Source organism: Perognathus longimembris, chromosome 25 (assembly GCF_023159225.1).
Source record: "Perognathus longimembris pacificus isolate PPM17 chromosome 25, ASM2315922v1, whole genome shotgun sequence".
Taxonomy (NCBI): Eukaryota; Metazoa; Chordata; class Mammalia; order Rodentia; family Heteromyidae; genus Perognathus; species Perognathus longimembris.
In genome coordinates, this window is record NC_063185.1 from 24240629 (window position 1) to 24258097 (window position 17469).

Below are 17469 nucleotides of genomic sequence, written 5' to 3' on the forward strand. Positions count from 1 at the left end.
GCAGAGGCCCAAGGACACACTCAAGGTCGATGGCCAATCGCTGCCCCAGCAGAGGCGGGCAGAGCCACTCCACGCCCGCAACCTCATGAACAGTGTTTCCCCCGAGGATTAAAGGGCCGACTGTGTTCCCGAGGTTTCCCGTAATGAGTGAATCAAGGAGCAGATTAGTTCTTCAGGCTTTGCTTTAATTCCAAACGCAATCAGGTCATCATCGTGAGAATGATCAGCGTCGTCTTCTTTTCAGGAAAGACTTGAGCAACCTGTGATTATAAAGAAGCTAATTGCCAGGCTGTGATCACAGGCTAGATGATTTAACAGTCTTCTGGGGAGTGTCTAGACATGTGTGTGTGTGTGTGTGTGTCTGTGCATCTGTGTCTCTGTGTGTGTCTGTGTCTGTGCATCTGTGTCTCTGTGTGTGTCTGTGTCTCTGTGTGGGTCTGTGTGTATGTGTGTGCATGTCTATGTCTCTGTGTGTGTCTCTGTTGTCTGTGTCTCTGTGTGTGTCTGTGTCTCTGTGTGTGTCTCTGTTGTCTGTGTCTCTGTGTGTGGTCTGTGTGTGTCTGTGTGTGCATGTCTGTGTCTGTGCATCTCTGTCTCTGTGTGTGTCTCTGTGTGTCTCTGTGTGTGTGTCTGTGTGTGTGTGTGTCTGTGTGTGTGTTTGGGGAGGGCACGGGGGAGAGAGGCACTGTGTTGTTAAGGGTCAGCCGATGGACAGTGCTTCCTGTGTCTCGGGGTCGGGGATGGTCCAATGCTGGGAGCGCTGGAGAGAGGACATTCGGGTTCTGCCAGGCATGTGGTGACACATTTTGCTGAACTGACGGTGGCGGGTCCCTGAGCTTCCCGGGCAGAGCCTGGCGGGCCCCGGCGCCCTGTCCAGCCCGGCGCTGCCTTCTCGGATGATCAGGCTGGTTTGTGAGGGTGCTTGGCCCACTAGCAGCGGCTGCTGCGCACAGAGTGCCACCAGGTGACCCCACGGACCCCTGCTCCCCGCTGCCCCCTCCCCCCGCCCCCTCCTCCCCCGCCCTGCAGCCCCGTGAGCGCCCCGCTCGCTTCCCCCCCAGGCCAGAACAAGGTCTGCTTCATCCCCGGCATGGTGGGGCCTATCCTGGAGATGACACTCATCCCGGAGGCCGAGCTCCGGAAAGCCACCATCCCCATCTTCTTCGACATGATGCTGTGTGAATTCCAGAGGAGTGGGGACTTCAAAAAGGTAAAAGATGAGGCTACCGCCGCCAGCAGAGCCCCACTCCCCCCACTGACGCCCTTGGACCTCCTGCCGGCACTTCCCTCAGGGAAGGTCCGGCCATGGCCCGGGAGCGCGGGGGTAGCACGCACGGCCACGCGCTGTGTCTCCAGGAGAGGGGCCCCGAGGACCCCGGCCGGCCCTGACCCCGGCGCCCGCCCCCCCCGCCCCCCCCCCCAGGACCCTGGCCGGCCCTGAGCCCGACGCCCCCCGGGGTTCGCCCCGCAGAGATGCTGGCTCTGCCCTCTGTGAGTCGCGGCCCCAGGCTCCGCGCGGCCGCAGCTGGCTCCGCGCTCGGTGGCACCCTGCAATTTCCCTTCTGACAGGCTCCTTTGTGACCCCCAGACAAGTGCTCATTTCCCCGTCCCCCAGAGCGACACGGCAGCTCCCGGGAGTCACTCAGACAAGGACGCTTGCTCCCCTCCCCTGGAGCCGCTTTCCGGGAGGCTCTGCGGGGCCAGCCACACCCTCTGCTTCCCACAGGGCCCTGCCCCTCGTAGCAGCTTACCCTGGGTGCCCCCCATCCCCCTCCCGCGCACACCAGCGCCCGGTGGCCCCCAGCCCACGGGCCAGAGCTGTCCCGCCTCCCGTGGCGGGGACCGTGCCGGCTCGCTTCTGGCGGGTGCAGCCACAGGTGCAGCCGCGTGGCTCATGAGGCCGGCCATCTGACCGTAGGCCTGTGGCAGCCACTGCCCAGCCTGGGACAGGAAGTGCCCTGCGGCCATGCCAGCAGTGGTGACGCCCGGGGGTGACAGGCGGCCCAGCTCTTTCTCTCCGCGTCTAGGCCTGGGGTCCGGGAGGCGCGTGAGGACTCCGACAGGGTCTGCAAGCCTCCCACGCGTCGTTGGCCCCTGTGACTCCACAGACTGGGAGCCAGGGCTGGTGTGGCCTCCCGGGCACAGAGAAAGCAATGCTGGGGGGGACGCGGGGGTGACTAATGGCTGCTTGTGACTTCAGGCCCTTGCCACACGCCTCTGTGCCTTTGCACGGCCTTAGAATGCCCTTCCTCTTTCCCATTCTCCGGAACCTTCCCCTCCCTCTTCCCTCTCCCCTCCCTTCCTGACTCTTCTGTAGAGCCTCTCAGCCCTCCGGGGCTGCGACGATGCCAACGTACAGTGCGATCCCGGTTGCACACCCCCCAGGGCGGCACTGAACGCGGGAGGCGGGAGGGAGCTGCTTCCAGAGCTCCGGCTGGCTGGTGACGCTCCCGTCTGCCCATCTCCCTCCGCAGTTTGAAAACGAAATCATCCTGAAGCTGGACCACGAGGTGGAAGGCGGCCGGGGAGATGAGCAGTACATGCGGCTGCTGGAGTCCATGTAAGTCACGAGCCGGGGCTTGGGACGGCCCCCAGAGCCTGACCGGGGGGCCTCCGGGCCCCAAACGCCAGGGCCCTGGGAGGCCTATGACCCCCAGCCCCCGGAGACCGGCCGGAGGCCCCTCTGCTGGAAGAGCGCTCACGTGCGCTCTGACGCCGTTCTTGAGCTTTCTGTGCTGGCGCTCTACCCCTAGGGCCACACCACGTCCTGCCTCCTGGCTGGTTAATTGGTGACAAGAGCCTCAAAGACTTTGGACTTTCCTGCCTGGGCTGGCTCGGAACCGTAATCCTCAGAGCTCTGCCTCCCGAGTAGCCCTGATTATAGGCATGAGCCAGGGGCCCCGGCTGAGGTCTCCCTTCTCGGTCACCATCCTCAGCGAGGCGCCATTGTCCCCGGAGGCTGCGGTTTGCACTTGTGCTGTGGCGTCTCCCGTGGGCTCCCTGCACTGGCCATTTGCACATCTCTGAGGGCAGGCACCGCAGCCTGGACCCCACACCCCGACACGGCAGCTGCTGCCTTCTGGGCCACCCCCACCGCCTCCCTGGCCCCGGTATCCCTTTTTTCAAAAGTGAGAATAATCAACTCCTGGGGCTGTTTTGAAGACGGAGCAATCAGCAAGCATCTGGCTCACAGCGAGCGTGCGTTTAATAAATGCACTTGCATCCCCGGGCCTGGCTCCCAGTGCCGGTCCCTGCAGCCTGGCACCGTCCCTCCCTTCCGACCCTGAGAGGCTTTCTCCCAGTGCTTGGGAATACGGCAGCGGCAACGCTGCCTCCCCAGTCCTTCCTGAAGGTTGAATAAGGAGAGCACGCAGAAAGCCTTGCCCGCGCCGTCATAACCTGCGCTGGCACACGGTTCAGGGGGTTTAGCAGTGCCTGCCTAGAGTACTAAACAGGACAACCAATGACATGGGCTTAGCGCAGTCTCTAGAGCACAGGCAGTGCTGGGTAAAGGGTGGCTCATGAGATAGGAGGGCTCATTCTCATCTCTGTTTTCTCGGTCCAACTGGATAGGAGGTTCTTCATGATTCCTAGAACAGCACGTGATGGATAGATGGACAGATGGGTGAATGGATGGGGGGGGTAGAGGATGGATGAGCAGGTGGGTTAGTAGGATGAATGGATGAATGGATGGACAGGTATATGGATGAGTAGGTATGTAGTAGGTAGATGAATAGGTGGGTGGGTGAGTAGGTGGGCAATGGATGGGTGGGTGGGTGGAGGGATGGATGAGGTGGGTCAGGAGGGTGAATGGATGGGTGGGTGGGATGATGAGCAGTGGGGGAGTGGATGGATGGATGGTTTGTCATCATCTCACTAGTCCTGCTCTATATGTACAAAGGCGGTCCCTTACCTAAAGAATAGAGAAACAAGGAAAGCCAAGACTCTGTCTTCTAAGCTGCATCCCCCAAAGTGCAGCCCGCACACCGATGCTCTGGCGTGGGTACGGAGCTGGTCATGGAGGCAGAGTCTCGGACCTGGTCCATCCTCGGGCAGGGCCACACCCCTGCTTTCCAACCAAAACCCGATTTGGTGGAGAACCTAACAGCCAAGGCAATGAGGCCCGGGTCCACTGAAAGTGGGACCAGCCTAAGGCGCGCGTTAGGCTTGGCGAACTTCCCGGGGAGGCTGTGGCTGGTCAGGCTGAGCTCCGGACGGTGGGGGGAGGCTTTCTGTCCTGTCAAGAGGACGGGGGAGGGCTGGACGTGGCTGTCCCACGAGGAGGAGCCGGCACAGCTGTGGCTCGGCCAGACAGGTGTAAATCATGGCGCCATCTGCGCGGGTGCGGGAGGGAGCCAGGAGCAGGTGCTCCTCCCGGGGCCGAGATAGATGTGTCTGAGCCCCACCGTCTTTGCGCAGCCTGCCATGGCTCCCGGCAGAAAACAACCCTCAGAAGTCCTTGCTTTTCTCCCCTCACCTTTCTAAGCGCAACCGCCACTTCCCTGCCGCAGGGGCAGGGTGGCCAAGACAAGGCTCCTCTCAGCCCAGGCCCCTTGTCAGAGCAGCCATGACTGAGGGGTTGCTGTTTACACACTTTCCTGGCCTCGTGCACCTGAGACACTGACAACGGAGGCAGCCTACTGATACTGACAAACTAGTGACCTTGGACAAGTTCACAGACCTCTCCATGCCTTAGTTCCCCCTTCTATAAGAGTCCTGTGTCCATCCTGGGCTGGGCACAATAGCTCACGTCTATAAACCCAGGTACTGGGAAGGTGGAAATCAGGAGGATTGTACTTGAAGGCCAGCCCAGGCAGACAGTGAGACCTCTACCTCAAGGAGCAGGGTGGGTGTGGTGTTTTGAACATGAAATCTCAGCTACAGAAGAAGCATAAGGAGAAAGGTCATGGTCTGAGGCCAGCCTGCCACAAGCAAAAATGAGACTGTGTCTGAACAAAAAGAGCCAATAGTGCTAGAGATTAATCCCTAGTGGTGCCTGCGGGGGGGGGGGTGGGGAGCAGAGAAGGAGAGGGGGAGGAGAGAGGGGGGAGAGGGAAGGGGATTAGAGAACGAGAGAGATCAAGGCACACAGCACCTGGTAAATGCATGTGTGGGTGAATGCATGTATGATGAATGCACGTGTGGGTGAGCACATGTGTGGGTGAATGCATGTGTGGGTGAATGCATGTGTGGGTGAATGCATGTGTGGGTGAACGCATGTGTGGGTGAATGCATGTGCGGGTGAACGCATGTGTGTGTGAATGCATGTGTGTGTGAATGCATGTGCGGGTGAATGCATGTGTGGGTGAATGCATGTGCGGGTGAATGCATGTGCGTGTGAATGCATGTGTGTGTGAATGCATGTGCGTGTGAATGCATGTGTGGGTGAATGCATGTGCGGGTGAATGCATGTGTGTGTGAATGCATGTGTGGGTGAATGCATGTGCGTGTGAATGCATGTGTGTGTGAATGCATGTGTGTGTGAATGCATGTGTGTGTGAATGCATGTGTGGGTGAATGCATGTGTGGGTGAATGCATGTGCGTGTGAATGCATGTGTGTGTGAATGCATGTGCGTGTGAATGCATGTGTGGGTGAATGCATGTGCGGGTGAATGCATGTGTGTGTGAATGCATGTGTGGGTGAATGCATGTGTGTGTGAATGCATGTGTGGGTGAATGCATGTGCGGGTGAATGCATGTGTGGGTGAATGCATGTGTGGGTGAATGCATGTGTGGGTGAATGCACGTGCGGGTGAATGCATGTGCGGGTGAATGCACGTGCGGGTGAATGCACGTGTGGGTGAATGCACGTGTGGGTGAATGCACGTGTGGGTGAATGCATGTGTGGGTGAACGCATGTGTGTGTGAATGCATGTACGAGTGAATGCATGTGTGGGTGAATGCATGTGCGGGTGAACGCATGTGCGGGTGAATGCATGTGCGTGTGAATGCATGTGCGGTGAATGCATGTGCGGGTGAATGCACGTGTGGGTGAATGCACGTGTGGGTGAATGCATGTGCGGGTGAATGCATGTGCGGTGAATGCATGTGCGGGTGAATGCATGTGTGGGTGAATGCACGTGTGGGTGAATGCATGTGTGGGTGAATGCACGTGTGGGTGAATGCACGTGTGGGTGAATGCATGTGCGGGTGAACACATGTGCGGTGAATGCATGTGTGGGTGAATGCATGTGTGGGTGAATGCATGTGTGGGTGAATGCATGTACAAGTGAATGCATGTGTGGGTGAATGCTCGTGTGGATATACAGGAGTGAGTGATATGGAAATTGGAGGGAGGGCCTGGCTTCTCTGAATTTTCTGGCTTCTCTGAATTTTCTGGCTTCTGCTTCCTCCCCTGATCCAACTGCCCCTGCACACCTAGCTCCCCCAGCCCTGAGATCCCCAACTGCCCCAGCTCTGGTTCCCCCAGCTCCGGGCTCCCCCAGCTCCCAGCTCCCCCAGCCCTGAGCTCCCCAGCTGCCCCAGCTCCGGCTCCCCCAGCTCCCGGCTCCCCCAGCTCCCGGGCTCCCCCAGCTCCCGGCCCACACCCCTGTCCCCCGCAGCCTGATGGAGTGCGCCTCAGAGCACCCGGCCATCGCCAGGTCGGTGGAGACCTTTGTGAGCCTGGTGAAGGGGCTGCTGGAGAAGCTACTGGACTACCGGGGCGTGATGGCGGACGACAGCAAGGACAACCGCATGAGCTGCACCGTGAACCTGCTGGTACGGAGCCTGGGGAATGACAGGCCAGCCCTCCCCCCCCCCCCCCCGCAGCCCCGGCCCCACCCCGTTCCTGGCACTGCACCCCCAGGGCCAGCTAGCTCTTGTTGGGGACATCAGGCAAACGTGGCTGGATCCCAGTTCTGTCCGAGGGCTCTCTGTGCCTTGGTTCTCGAGCTGGGGTTCTCATCCTAGGAATGGACCCGGCCGGCCAGGGTCCCCTGAGGTTCCCTGCTCCCACGGGGGAATGGCAGTGCCCCTCGGCGAGGCGGGACAGCTCTGTGTGCTGTTCGCTCCCCGCAGGGCGCCACCACCCCCTGCATGCTGGCTCTCAACTCACAGAGAAGCTCTAGGGGCCTGGTTAACCAGAGCAGCCGGTGCCAAACCCAACTCCTGGACTCCAGGAGCCCCCATCTGTCTGGAGATGGGTAGACACGGCCAGTGCACCCCCCAGCCCCATGAGCCTGCCCTGAAAGGCCCAGGTGAATAAACTCAGCCAGAGCCCCCTGGAGTCTGTTGTCACATGACCATGTGTCTGTCACACGACACCCCCCATTCCCAGTGCCGCAGGAATACAGACCCCCGTCTAGCCCCGCGCTGAGCCATCCTGTCCCCAGCCTGGACTGCAACCGCTTAGATCTTACATTGATTTTCCAGAAGGCTAAGAGGAGCGTAAAACTCCTGACCACAGCAGAAAGGAAGTCAGTGCAGAAAACTCCACCAGGCCCAATTTACATAACGAGCAGCACGGAGCTTTCCAGGACCTGAGTGGCTCCTCTCAGAGGAGCAGGTGACCTTGAGATGGCCACCAGGATGCGGGAAGGGCAGGGCAGGCCCCAGCGCCCCAGCCCGACCTGCCAGCTATCCACGTGGGACTGGACATAGGGTAGCAGGGCAGGACCGGCATGGGCAGGGCTGCGGCGGGAGCTGCCACCCTGGAGCCCGTGCCCTGGACACACCCTGAGCCCCAGGCACACACGTGATTCCTGGATCACACAGGGTTTGCCCCCGGTGGCCCACAGTCAGCAAACACCACACCACGTCAGCCACGGTGCTAGCCCCTGGGGCCCTGGTCACAAGTCGGAGGTAGGCTCTGCCTTTTGCCCGGGAGCCAGGCAGGACTGCAGCCCCCCATCTATACGAATTGCCATTGCTGGGTTGGTGTGGAGATGACACCAGGCCCAGCCTTTTCCATCCAGTTGGGTCTTGTAAATGTTCTTGCCCCAGGAAAAAGCCTGGGGAATCTCGATCCACCCAAGAGCAGCTTCCCGCGTGGCCGGGACGGCGGGCAGGGGCCCCCGGGCCGGTTTGATCGGGTATCGTTGTGGGGTGTGCTTACCCCCCAGCTCTGCCCCCTGCGCCTCGGGGCGAGCTTTGAAAGATCGTGCTGTCCACCCTCCAAGGGGACTCATTTGAAGCAGACCGCCCCGCCTCAGCCCAGCAAGCAGCTCACCTGTGTCCCCCAGGATGCCATGGCTGAGACCCCCCCATCCCTTCACAGTCGCGAGTGGCTTTCAAAGCATGTCCCCAGGAGGCCATTGGATGGACACAGCCAAGTGCAGACTGCATTTCCCTTCCCGTTCAGTGCCTAGCCCTTAAACGCCTGGTCTCTATCCCTACCCCACAGAAAACAAAAGCAGAACCTCATCCTTGTCTCTCTCCCCGCCTAGAATTTCTACAAGGATAACAACCGGGAGGAGATGTACATAAGGTAAGAGGCTTGCTTTCTAAAACCAGGCCTATCCGGCTCCTCCTCCACTCCCCAGGGCCCAAGGCTCCCCAGAGCCTCAGCAGAGTCCACACTTTCCTTCTCCATCTCAGACTTTCAGCATTACAGTTCCTATCAGCTCCCCACCCTCAAGTCCTTCCCTTTCTCTGCGGTAGCCATGAGATGGCCTGAGTCCTCTAGCTGACCACTGATTCCTCTAGCTGACCACTCTGAGTCCTCTGGGCTGACCACTCTGACTCCTCTAGCTGACCACTGAGTCCTCTAGCTGACCGACTCCTCTAGCTGACCACTCTGACTCCTCTAGCCCACCACTGAGTCCTCTGGGCTGACCACTCTGACTCCTCTAGCCGACCACTGAGTCCTCTGGGCTGACCACTCTGACTCCTCTAGCTGACCACTCTGACTCCTCTAGCTGACCACTCTGAGTCCTCTGGGCTGACCACTGAGTCCTCTGGGCTGACCACTCTGAGTCCTCTAGCTGACCACTCTGAGTCCTCTGGGCTGACCACTCAGTCCTCTGGGCTGGCCCACTGCCCCCCCATGCCCATGTTCCTGGGTGCTCACTCCTCTGGGTGGGGCTGTACTTGTTATTTGTGTGACCCAGTCTCACAGGGGTCTCATTGCTAGGTCCCCATACTGCATGCATGTGCCTTGGCCAAATCTGCAGCCTCTGTCGCTTTTCATCTCCCCTTCCCTCTTGAACAACTGAGGCGCTCCATCATTCTACCTCCCACATTGGGACCCACCCTCTCCTTTCACTCTCCCCCAGCAGAACTCACACTCTGCACCCATGCCACTCACTTCTTCCTGCAGGTCTGGCGTGGTGATGCCAGCGCCACGGCTCTGGGAAGCCCTGCTCAGCCCAGGCACCTGCTAAGGCCACTGGCTAGTGTCTGGTTTTGAAGGGGAAGAATAGTGAGTTTCACGACACTTGCCTCCAGCAGGCATTTAGGAAATTCTTGAATTATGAAAGGCTCAGGGAAAGCCTCGTCCTGGGGCAAAGAAGTCCTGGGTCATGTTTGTTTCAGAATCTCACACCTTTTCCTACAAATGTGTTTATGAGTGTTTTCATCCACCCATCCATCCATCTATCATCTATCCACCCATCCATCTACCTATTCACCCACCCACTCCCCCACCCAGCCAGCCATCTACCTATCTATCTACCCACCCATCCACCCATCTACCTATCTACTTATCCATCCATCTACCCACCCACCCATCCATCCATCCATCATCTACCCACCCACCCATCCATCCATCCATCATCTATCCACCCACCCATCCATCCATCTACCTATCTACCTATCCATCCATCCACCCACCCACCCATCCATCCATCCATCTATCATCTCTCCATCCATCTACCCCTCCATCTATCCATCCATCTATCATCTATCCACCCATTCCCCCCCCCCACCTATCCATCTATCTAACCATCCATCCATCTAGCTCGTGCCAGTGCTGAGTCCCTAGCTTCCCTGGATCTCCTCTGGAAACGAGGATCCCTGATGGACAGTCTCATGCAGTTCTCACAGACTCAGAATCAAGCACTTAGCATAGGGCTGGGGACACCAAGAAGCCCACCGAGAGCTCAGGGCTGGCACTGCCACCACACGGACAGCTACTGTTTGGTGGACAGAGGGGACCCAGCTGTGCTTTCTGGCTGCTTCCGGCCCCTACCAGCTGCCTCGGGTCACTGTGTTCCATTGCTCGGCCCTCCCTCCCCGACAGGTACCTGTACAAACTCCGAGACCTCCACCTGGACTGTGACAACTACACCGAGGCTGCCTACACACTGCTCCTGCACACCTGGCTTCTCAAGGTACTGCAGCCCTGGGACGGGGGTGCGTGAGCCGGCCCCCCGAGTCCCCACAGCTGGTACTGCAGGCCCTGGGACGGGGGTGCGTGAGCCGGCCCCCCGAGTCCCCACAGCTGGTACTGCAGGCCCTGGGACGGGGGTGCGTGAGCCGGCCCCCCGAGTCCCCACAGCTGGTACTGCAGGCCCTGGGACGGGGGTGCGTGAGCCGGCCCCCCAAGTCCCCACAGCTGGTACCGTGGGCCCTGAGACGGAGGTGTGTGGCCCCCCCAGTCCCCACAGCTGGTACCGTGGGCCCTGAGATGGGGGTGTGCGGGCCCCCGAGTCCCCACAGCTGGTACTGCGGGCCCTGGGACAGGGGTGTGCCACAGAAGACAGCAACGATGCATCCTAGGAACGTCGTGCTTTGTTTAACTCAGCCCCATGCTTGGACACTGACCGGATTCGCCTGGCCAGGGCGCTGAGTGATTTACGTTCAGCCGCTGTGGCCCCGGGGGCTTCGCAGCAGCTCAGCTGTGAGCAGCCACAAATCCTGGTCCAGCCATGGAGCTGCGCACGGGCTGCCAAGTCCACATGCCCCACTTTGAACAGCTGGGACCGGGCCTCCTGGGGTTACATAGAACCTTTATAAACCACACAGACACGGCGTGGCCCCCGAGTCCCCTGTCCCCTGTCGGGGTGGCCCCGTGGCCCCGTGTGGCCCTCTGTCCCTGTCCCCTGTCGGGGTGGGGCATGCGTGGCCCCGTGTGGCCCTCTGTCCCTGTCCCCTGTCGGGGTGGGGCATGCGTGGCCCTGTGGCCCCGTGTGACCCTCTGTCCCCTGTCCCCCGTCGGGGTGGCCCTGTGGCCCGTCCCCGTGGCCCCGTGTGACCCTCTGTCCCTGTCCCCTGTCGGGGTGGCCCCGTGGCCCGTCCCTGTGGCCCCGTGTGACCCTCTGTCCCTGTCCCCTGTCGGGGTGGCCCTGTGGCCCGTCCCTGTGGCCCCGTGTGACCCTCTGTCCCCTGTCCCCTGTCGGGGTGGCCCCGTGGCCCCGTGTGACCCTCTGTCCCTGTCCCCTGTCGGGGTGGGGCATGCGTGGCCCCGTGGCCCCGTGTGACCCTCTGTCCCTGTCCCCTGTCGGGGTGGGGCATGCGTGGCCCCGTGGCCCCGTGTGACCCTCTGTCCCTGTCCCCTGTCGGGGTGGGGCATGCGTGGCCCCGTGGCCCCGTGTGACCCTCTGTCCCTGTCCCCCGCCCCCCGCCCGCAGTGGTCCGACGAGCCGTGCATGTCGCAGGTGGTGCAGACGGGCCGGCAGCCCCCGCAGACGCACCGGCAGCTGAAGGAGGCGCTCTACGAGACCATCATCGGCTACTTCGACAAAGGGAAGGTGAGGAGGGCCCCTTCTCCGTGTCCTCACGCCGAGTCCCCCCTCCCCACGGCCGGACGTCCGGTGGCTCGCGCCGAGCCCCAGCCACGGGTCCCCACGCGTGCGTCACGTCGGCAAGTGGGCCGAGCGGAGGGCTGGGTGGGCGACGGCCTGAGCAGCTCTGGCTGAGATGGGGGGGCAGCGCCGCCACAGCCTCCTCCTGCCCCGACCCTTGGCCTCTGTTCCTCCCTCCTCCGAACTCCGGCCTCCGTCACCGCAGACACCTATCCTCTGGGGAGTGGCCAGCAGGGCCCCCTCCACGCGTGGGAACGAGGGGAAAATGGCCCTGGGGCACCGGACAGAACCGGGGGGCATGGGACGCCTGGCCATGGCTGCTGCCCCCCACTGCCCCTCGGGAGCTCTCCGCGGCCCCCCATCTCCACCCGGCCCCGCCTCTCCCGGGGGACCGGGGCGCCATAGAGCCCTGGGCTTCCATCGGCCCTGTCCCTGCCTGACCCCACCCTCCCTGGGAAACACAGTGAGGTAACGTCTGCGGAAGGGCTTGTAAATTCCCGGGCCCAGGACGGGACCGCGGCGGGTGTAATTTACGATGATAAGCCTCCTGAGGGCAGAGATGCCGCGGGCTCTCCCACCCCCAGCCCCGCGGGCGACAGAGCTGAACCTGCCGTTGGTTTATTGCTGGAGGGCCTCCAGGGACGAGGTGGCTTTGTCCTCAGCCAGGAGGTCAGCACAGCCCGCTCTGTGCCCAGCAGAAAGACACAAGCCCGACGCCGGGTGTTCCGTTGGGCACAAAGGCTGGAGCAGAGCTCCTGGAGCAGTCAGTCTGCCTCCTAGGGAAGAGGCTCGCCTACCGCCATCATCGCTGTGTTGTCCAGGAAGGAGCCCGGGGTCAGACGGCAGGGTGTCTCTCCCCGGAACTCTGGGCACAAGAGGAGGAAAGCCTGAAAGCCACAGTGGTGGAAGCCTCCAGAATGAAGCTGGAACTCCTTAGCACGGTCCAGCTCTCCTTCCCGTGGAAGGAGGAGAGGGAGGGCAGGGCTCCAGCAGGTGGTTTCTGCCTTGGTCCTGGGGTGGCACCGGCCGTGTGTGTGCAGGCGCCTCCACCCGCCTGAGCCCCACGCATGGCCCCCCGCTGCTCCGGGGCCGCGACTGTCCACCCTTCCCTGCCTCGCCGTGGTATGCGTCCACACCCCAACACCGTGCCTGGACCCCCGCCCGCAGCTGCTCCTCAGTGAATCCCAGAGGCACCCAGGAAACGGGGTCCTGGGAGGCTGAGCCCCTGCCCGCCCCTGCCCTGGTACTTGGTGACCTTGGCCTGGGGTTGGGATCAGGCCGCTTCTCCCCTTCCTGTGCCAGAGCGGCTGGGGAGGCCCCGGGACTCGACAGCCTGCCCCGCGCTCACAGTGGACCACACGCCCAGGTCTTCCGCGCATAAAGCATTTTTACGCCGCTCACTAAACTGTCTGTGGTTTACGGCCCCGTCCTTCCACTCTGCACCTGGCTTTATTTATTTTTATGCTTGGATGCGGAGCGCACTTTTTACCCAGCTCATGGGGCCTGCTGGCCCCCGCGGGTCCCCTCCCCTCCACTTTCGAGGCTCCGCGTGGGTGCCTGTTGCATTTGAAAGCAGGCGTGCAGGCCAGGGGTTCCTGGAGACTGACAGACCTCCAGCCCACCCAGCTGCGCACCGCTGTGGCCTCCCTCTGAGGTGGCGTTGCCTGGTCTTGGCTTCCGCCATGAAAGAGACGAGGGAAGGCATCCCCTCCTCTCAGGCTCGCTTGTCAACCATTTATTTTTGAGGTGGAGACCGACTAAAAAGTTGTGATTACACCAGACACTGACTCGCGTCTGAGACCTGAGGACTGCAGTTCAGAACCAGCCTGGGCCAAAGTCTAGAAGAGTTTGATCTCTCATTAATCAGCCCAAAGCCAGAAGTGGAGCTGTGGCTCAAGTGTTAGAGCACCAGTCTTGGGGGGGAGAGCTAAGGAATACCATCCAGGCCCCAAGTTCAAGCCCCAGTACCAGCACACAAAAGTAAAAAAGGTGTTCTCTCAAACCATCCTCACCTCCTCCTCCAGTGGCCTCCTCCTTACTCCGGCCCTGCCACCCCATCGAGCAGGGCCGAGCCTGGCAGAGGGGGAGATGGGGCATTGAACCTCAGGGGAGCAGAGGGCTGCGCCAGTCCCTGCCTCACTTCTTCAGGAAGTGGGACAATGCACCGCAATGCATGCTGGGCTGGGGGGCTGGGTTTCCTGAGCCCTGGTCTCTAGGTAAGGGTCGGCCTCTAGACCTACCTGCAGGCCAGCCCCGCTCACCTTGGCGGTGCCCTGGGCGGTTTCCTGGCTCTCTGAACCTCCGTTTCTCACTTCCTGAGACAGGCGAATTGTGAGCTCCTCTGAGGGTGCCAGGAAGAACCAGAGAGCGTGGCCAGGCAGTAGGCACGGAGCCCGCTCCAGCCTACCTGCAGGAAGGAGGATGCCAGGCCCCAGGCCGGGAAAGGCATCGCCCCTGCACTGCCCTGGCTCTCCCTGTGAGGCCCTGGCTCTCCCTGTGGGGCCCTGGTTCTCCCTGTGGGGCCCTGGCTCTCCCTGGGGGCCCTGGCTCTCCCTGTGGGGGCCTGGCTCTCCCTGTGGGGGCCTGGCTCTCCCTGCAGTGCCCTGGCTCTCCCTGCGGGGCCCTGGCTCTCCCTGTGGGGCCCTGGCTCTCCCTGTGGGGCCCTGGCTCTCCCTGTGGGGCCCTGGTTCTCCCTGTGGGGCCCTGGCTCTCCCTGGGGGCCCTGGCTCTCCCTGTGGGGGCCTGGCTCTCCCTGCAGTGCCCTGGCTCTCCCTGCGGGGCCCTGGCTCTCCCTGTGGGGCCCTGGCTCTCCCTGTGGGGCCCTGGCTCTCCCTGTGGGGCCCTGGTTCTCCCTGTGGGGCCCTGGCTCTCCCTGTGGGGCCCTGGTTCTCCCTGGGGGCCCTGGCTCTCCCTGTGGGGGCCTGGCTCTCCCTGCAGTGCCCTGGCTCTCCCTGTGGGGCCCTGGTTCTCCTTGTGGGGCCCTGGCTCTCCCTGTGGGGCCCTGGTTCTCCCTGTGGGGCCCTGGCTCTCCCTGTGGGGCCCTGGTTCTCCCTGTGGGGCCCTGGTTCTCCTTGTGGGGCCCTGGCTCTCCCTGGGGGCCTGGTTCTCCCTGTGGGGCCCTGGCTCTCCCTGTGGGGCCCTGGTTCTCCCTGTGGGGCCCTGGCTCTCCCTGTGGGGCCCTGGTTTTCTCCCTGTGGGGCTCTGGTTCTCCCTGGGGGCCTGGCTCTCCCTGTGGGGGCCCTGGCTCTCCCTGGGGGCCCTGGCTCTCCCTAGGGGCTCTGGTTCTCCCTGTGGGGGCCCTGGTTCTCCTTGTGGGGGCCTGGTTCTCCCTGGGGGCCCTGGTTCTCCCTGTGGGGGCCTGGCTCTCCCTGGTTCTCCCTGTGGGGCCCTGGCTCTCCCTGTGGGGGCCCTGGCTCTCCCTGGGGGCCCTGGCTCTCCCTAGGGGCTCTGGTTCTCCCTGTGGGGGCCTGGCTCTCCCTGGTTCTCCCTGTGGGGCCCTGGCTCTCCCTGTGGGGGCCCTGGCTCTCCCTGGGGGCCCTGGCTCTCCCTAGGGGCTCTGGTTCTCCCTGTGGGGGCCTGGTTCTCCCTGGGGGCCCTGGTTCTCCCTGTGGGGGCCTGGCTTTCCCTGGTTCTCCCTGTGGGGCCCTGGCTCTCCCTGTGGGGGCCTGGCTCTCCCTGGTTCTCCCTGTGGGGCCCTGGGTTCAATCAAGGCCCCCGCACCCCATGGGGAGCCAGGCTCCTGCCTCCACAAGGAGGCCTCTGGAAGCCGGGCGCCCCTGACCTCCACTGTGCGCCTCTGCTGCAGATGTGGGAGGAGGCCATCCATTTGTGCAAGGAGCTGGCCGAGCAGTACGAGACGGAGCTCTTTGACTACGAGCTGCTCAGCCGGAACCTGGTAAGGCTGGGGAGAGGGGTGGGGCCGGGCGGGGTGGGGCTGGGAAGATGGGAGGGCGGAACGGGGATGGTAACGCCCGCCCAGCAGGCTGGAACAGGGGCCTGGGACCGGGGACCTGCACCCCACTGCCACACATGTAATGAACGTTGCCTACTTGCAGTTAGAGTCCACAAACCACCACCCACCCAATTAAATTAAAACTCGGATCTAGATTTATTGATGAATAGAAAAATCACGGGAAATCGCGCTCCATTTGGCTGGTCCCATTAGCGACATGGAGGTGGGGGTGGGCAATGGGGGGAGGGAGCCCCGTCCGGCTTGGACTGCAGAAGCCAGAACTTGGTGGGTTCTCAGACTCTGGGGACCTGCAGAGCCTGGCTGTCCCCTCCCCACCCCCCCCCCACCCCGCATGTATGCACCCCCACACGTGCGCACCAGAGCACGCAGGCCTCCGGGACACCTCTGCCCACCGAGGGAGGCCCGGACCGGCCCCCACATGGCGCTGTGCGGTTTTCCTTCCAGATCCAGCAGGCGAAGCTGTATGAGAACATCATGAAGGTCCTGAGGCCCCGGCCAGACTACTTTGCGGTCGGGTACTATGGCCAGGGGTTCCCTTCCTTCCTGAGGGTGAGTTTGGGGTGACTCTGGGCTCTCCATGCCTCCCCTGGGTATGAGGACCTGCTGTGCAGATACCGAGCAGACACGGTGGCTCAGGAGCTGAGCTCAGCACTGCCCCCCCCCCACTGTCCCCACCAGACCCCCACAGCCCATCCTCCGTTCTGGGGTCAGGAGACAAAAGCCCAGCAGAGGCCTGATCCTGACCACACCTGAGCTCTGGCCCCTCTGTGGCCGTGCTGCCCCTGGTCCGTGGTGGTGGAGCCACAGAACCCAGACAGTTCTGGTGGCCTTCAGGGTGGGTGCGGCCCTGGTGGAGGACCGCGCACAGGTCGAGAGGCGGCCGCTCTGGCTGGGAAGGGAAGAAGTGCCTCTCCCAGGAGGGCTCCGGAGGGAGCCAGGACACCAGGGCGGGCCTTGTGGGCCCCCAGGCCCTGCCTGCACAGTCCAGGGAAGGTGGGACACGGTGCACCCCGAGAGCAAGGGCTTGCTCTGGAAGCTGTGCGTAGGGTGATTTGAGGATGAATGCTTTCAGCAGGCCCCGTCTACCTGTCCAATCAGGCAGGCCTGGTGTCAGGACGGAAGCCACAGTGAGCTCGGGCGGGGGAGCTGGCTGAGGAGAGGCAGGGCCCCAGAGCCCTGGGCTCACTCCCTCCACCCCCCCTGCCCCCCCCACACCAAGCCCAGGGCTCTCTGCTGGCCCCAGAGCCCTGGGGTTACTCCCTCCACCCCCCTGCCCCCCCACACCAAGCCCAGGACTCTCTGCTGGCCCCAGAGCTCTGGGCTCACTCCCTCCACACCCCCCCGCCCCCCCCACACCAAGCCCAGGGCTCTCTGCTGGCCCCAGAGCCCTGGGGTCACTCCCTCCACCCCCACCCCCACCCCCCCCCCCCCCCACACACAGCAGGCCTGGGCTCTCTGACGGCCTCTGTCCCCCGCAGAACAAGGTGTTCATCTACCGAGGGAAGGAGTACGAGCGGAGAGAAGACTTCCAGGTGCAGCTCCTGAGTCAGTTCCCCAATGCAGAGAGGATGAACACCACCTCGGCCCCGGGGGAGGAGGTGAGGAGCGCGCCAGGCCAGTGTATCCTCGCGGGGCCTCCCGCAGCCCACGGCAGGCCGTCTAGAGCGGCCTGGGGAAGCGGCGGGATCTGCAGAGCCCATTTCCACAGCCGTCCGAAGCGGCGGGGGCTGGGGCGACCTATTTGGGGGTCCAGGGTGGGGGCAGCGGGGCCCATTTCCGTGCTGTCTACTCCCCCTATCTGTGATCCTACA

The 17469-nt window shown here is 62.6% G+C and overlaps 1 protein-coding gene across 1 annotated transcript in view; it reads left to right on the forward strand.

Moving 5' to 3' along the window:
* Window positions 1-17469, forward strand: part of Dock2 (dedicator of cytokinesis 2) — a 160259-nt gene that overhangs the window by 137395 nt on the left and 5395 nt on the right. Inside the window, 9 exon segments of the mRNA XM_048334161.1 lie at window positions 1062-1210; window positions 2475-2560; window positions 6565-6721; window positions 8389-8429; window positions 10182-10272; window positions 11512-11631; window positions 15491-15580; window positions 16103-16207; window positions 17137-17412. Coding sequence (XP_048190118.1) covers window positions 1062-1210; window positions 2475-2560; window positions 6565-6721; window positions 8389-8429; window positions 10182-10272; window positions 11512-11631; window positions 15491-15580; window positions 16103-16207; window positions 17137-17412 — 1115 coding nt within the window.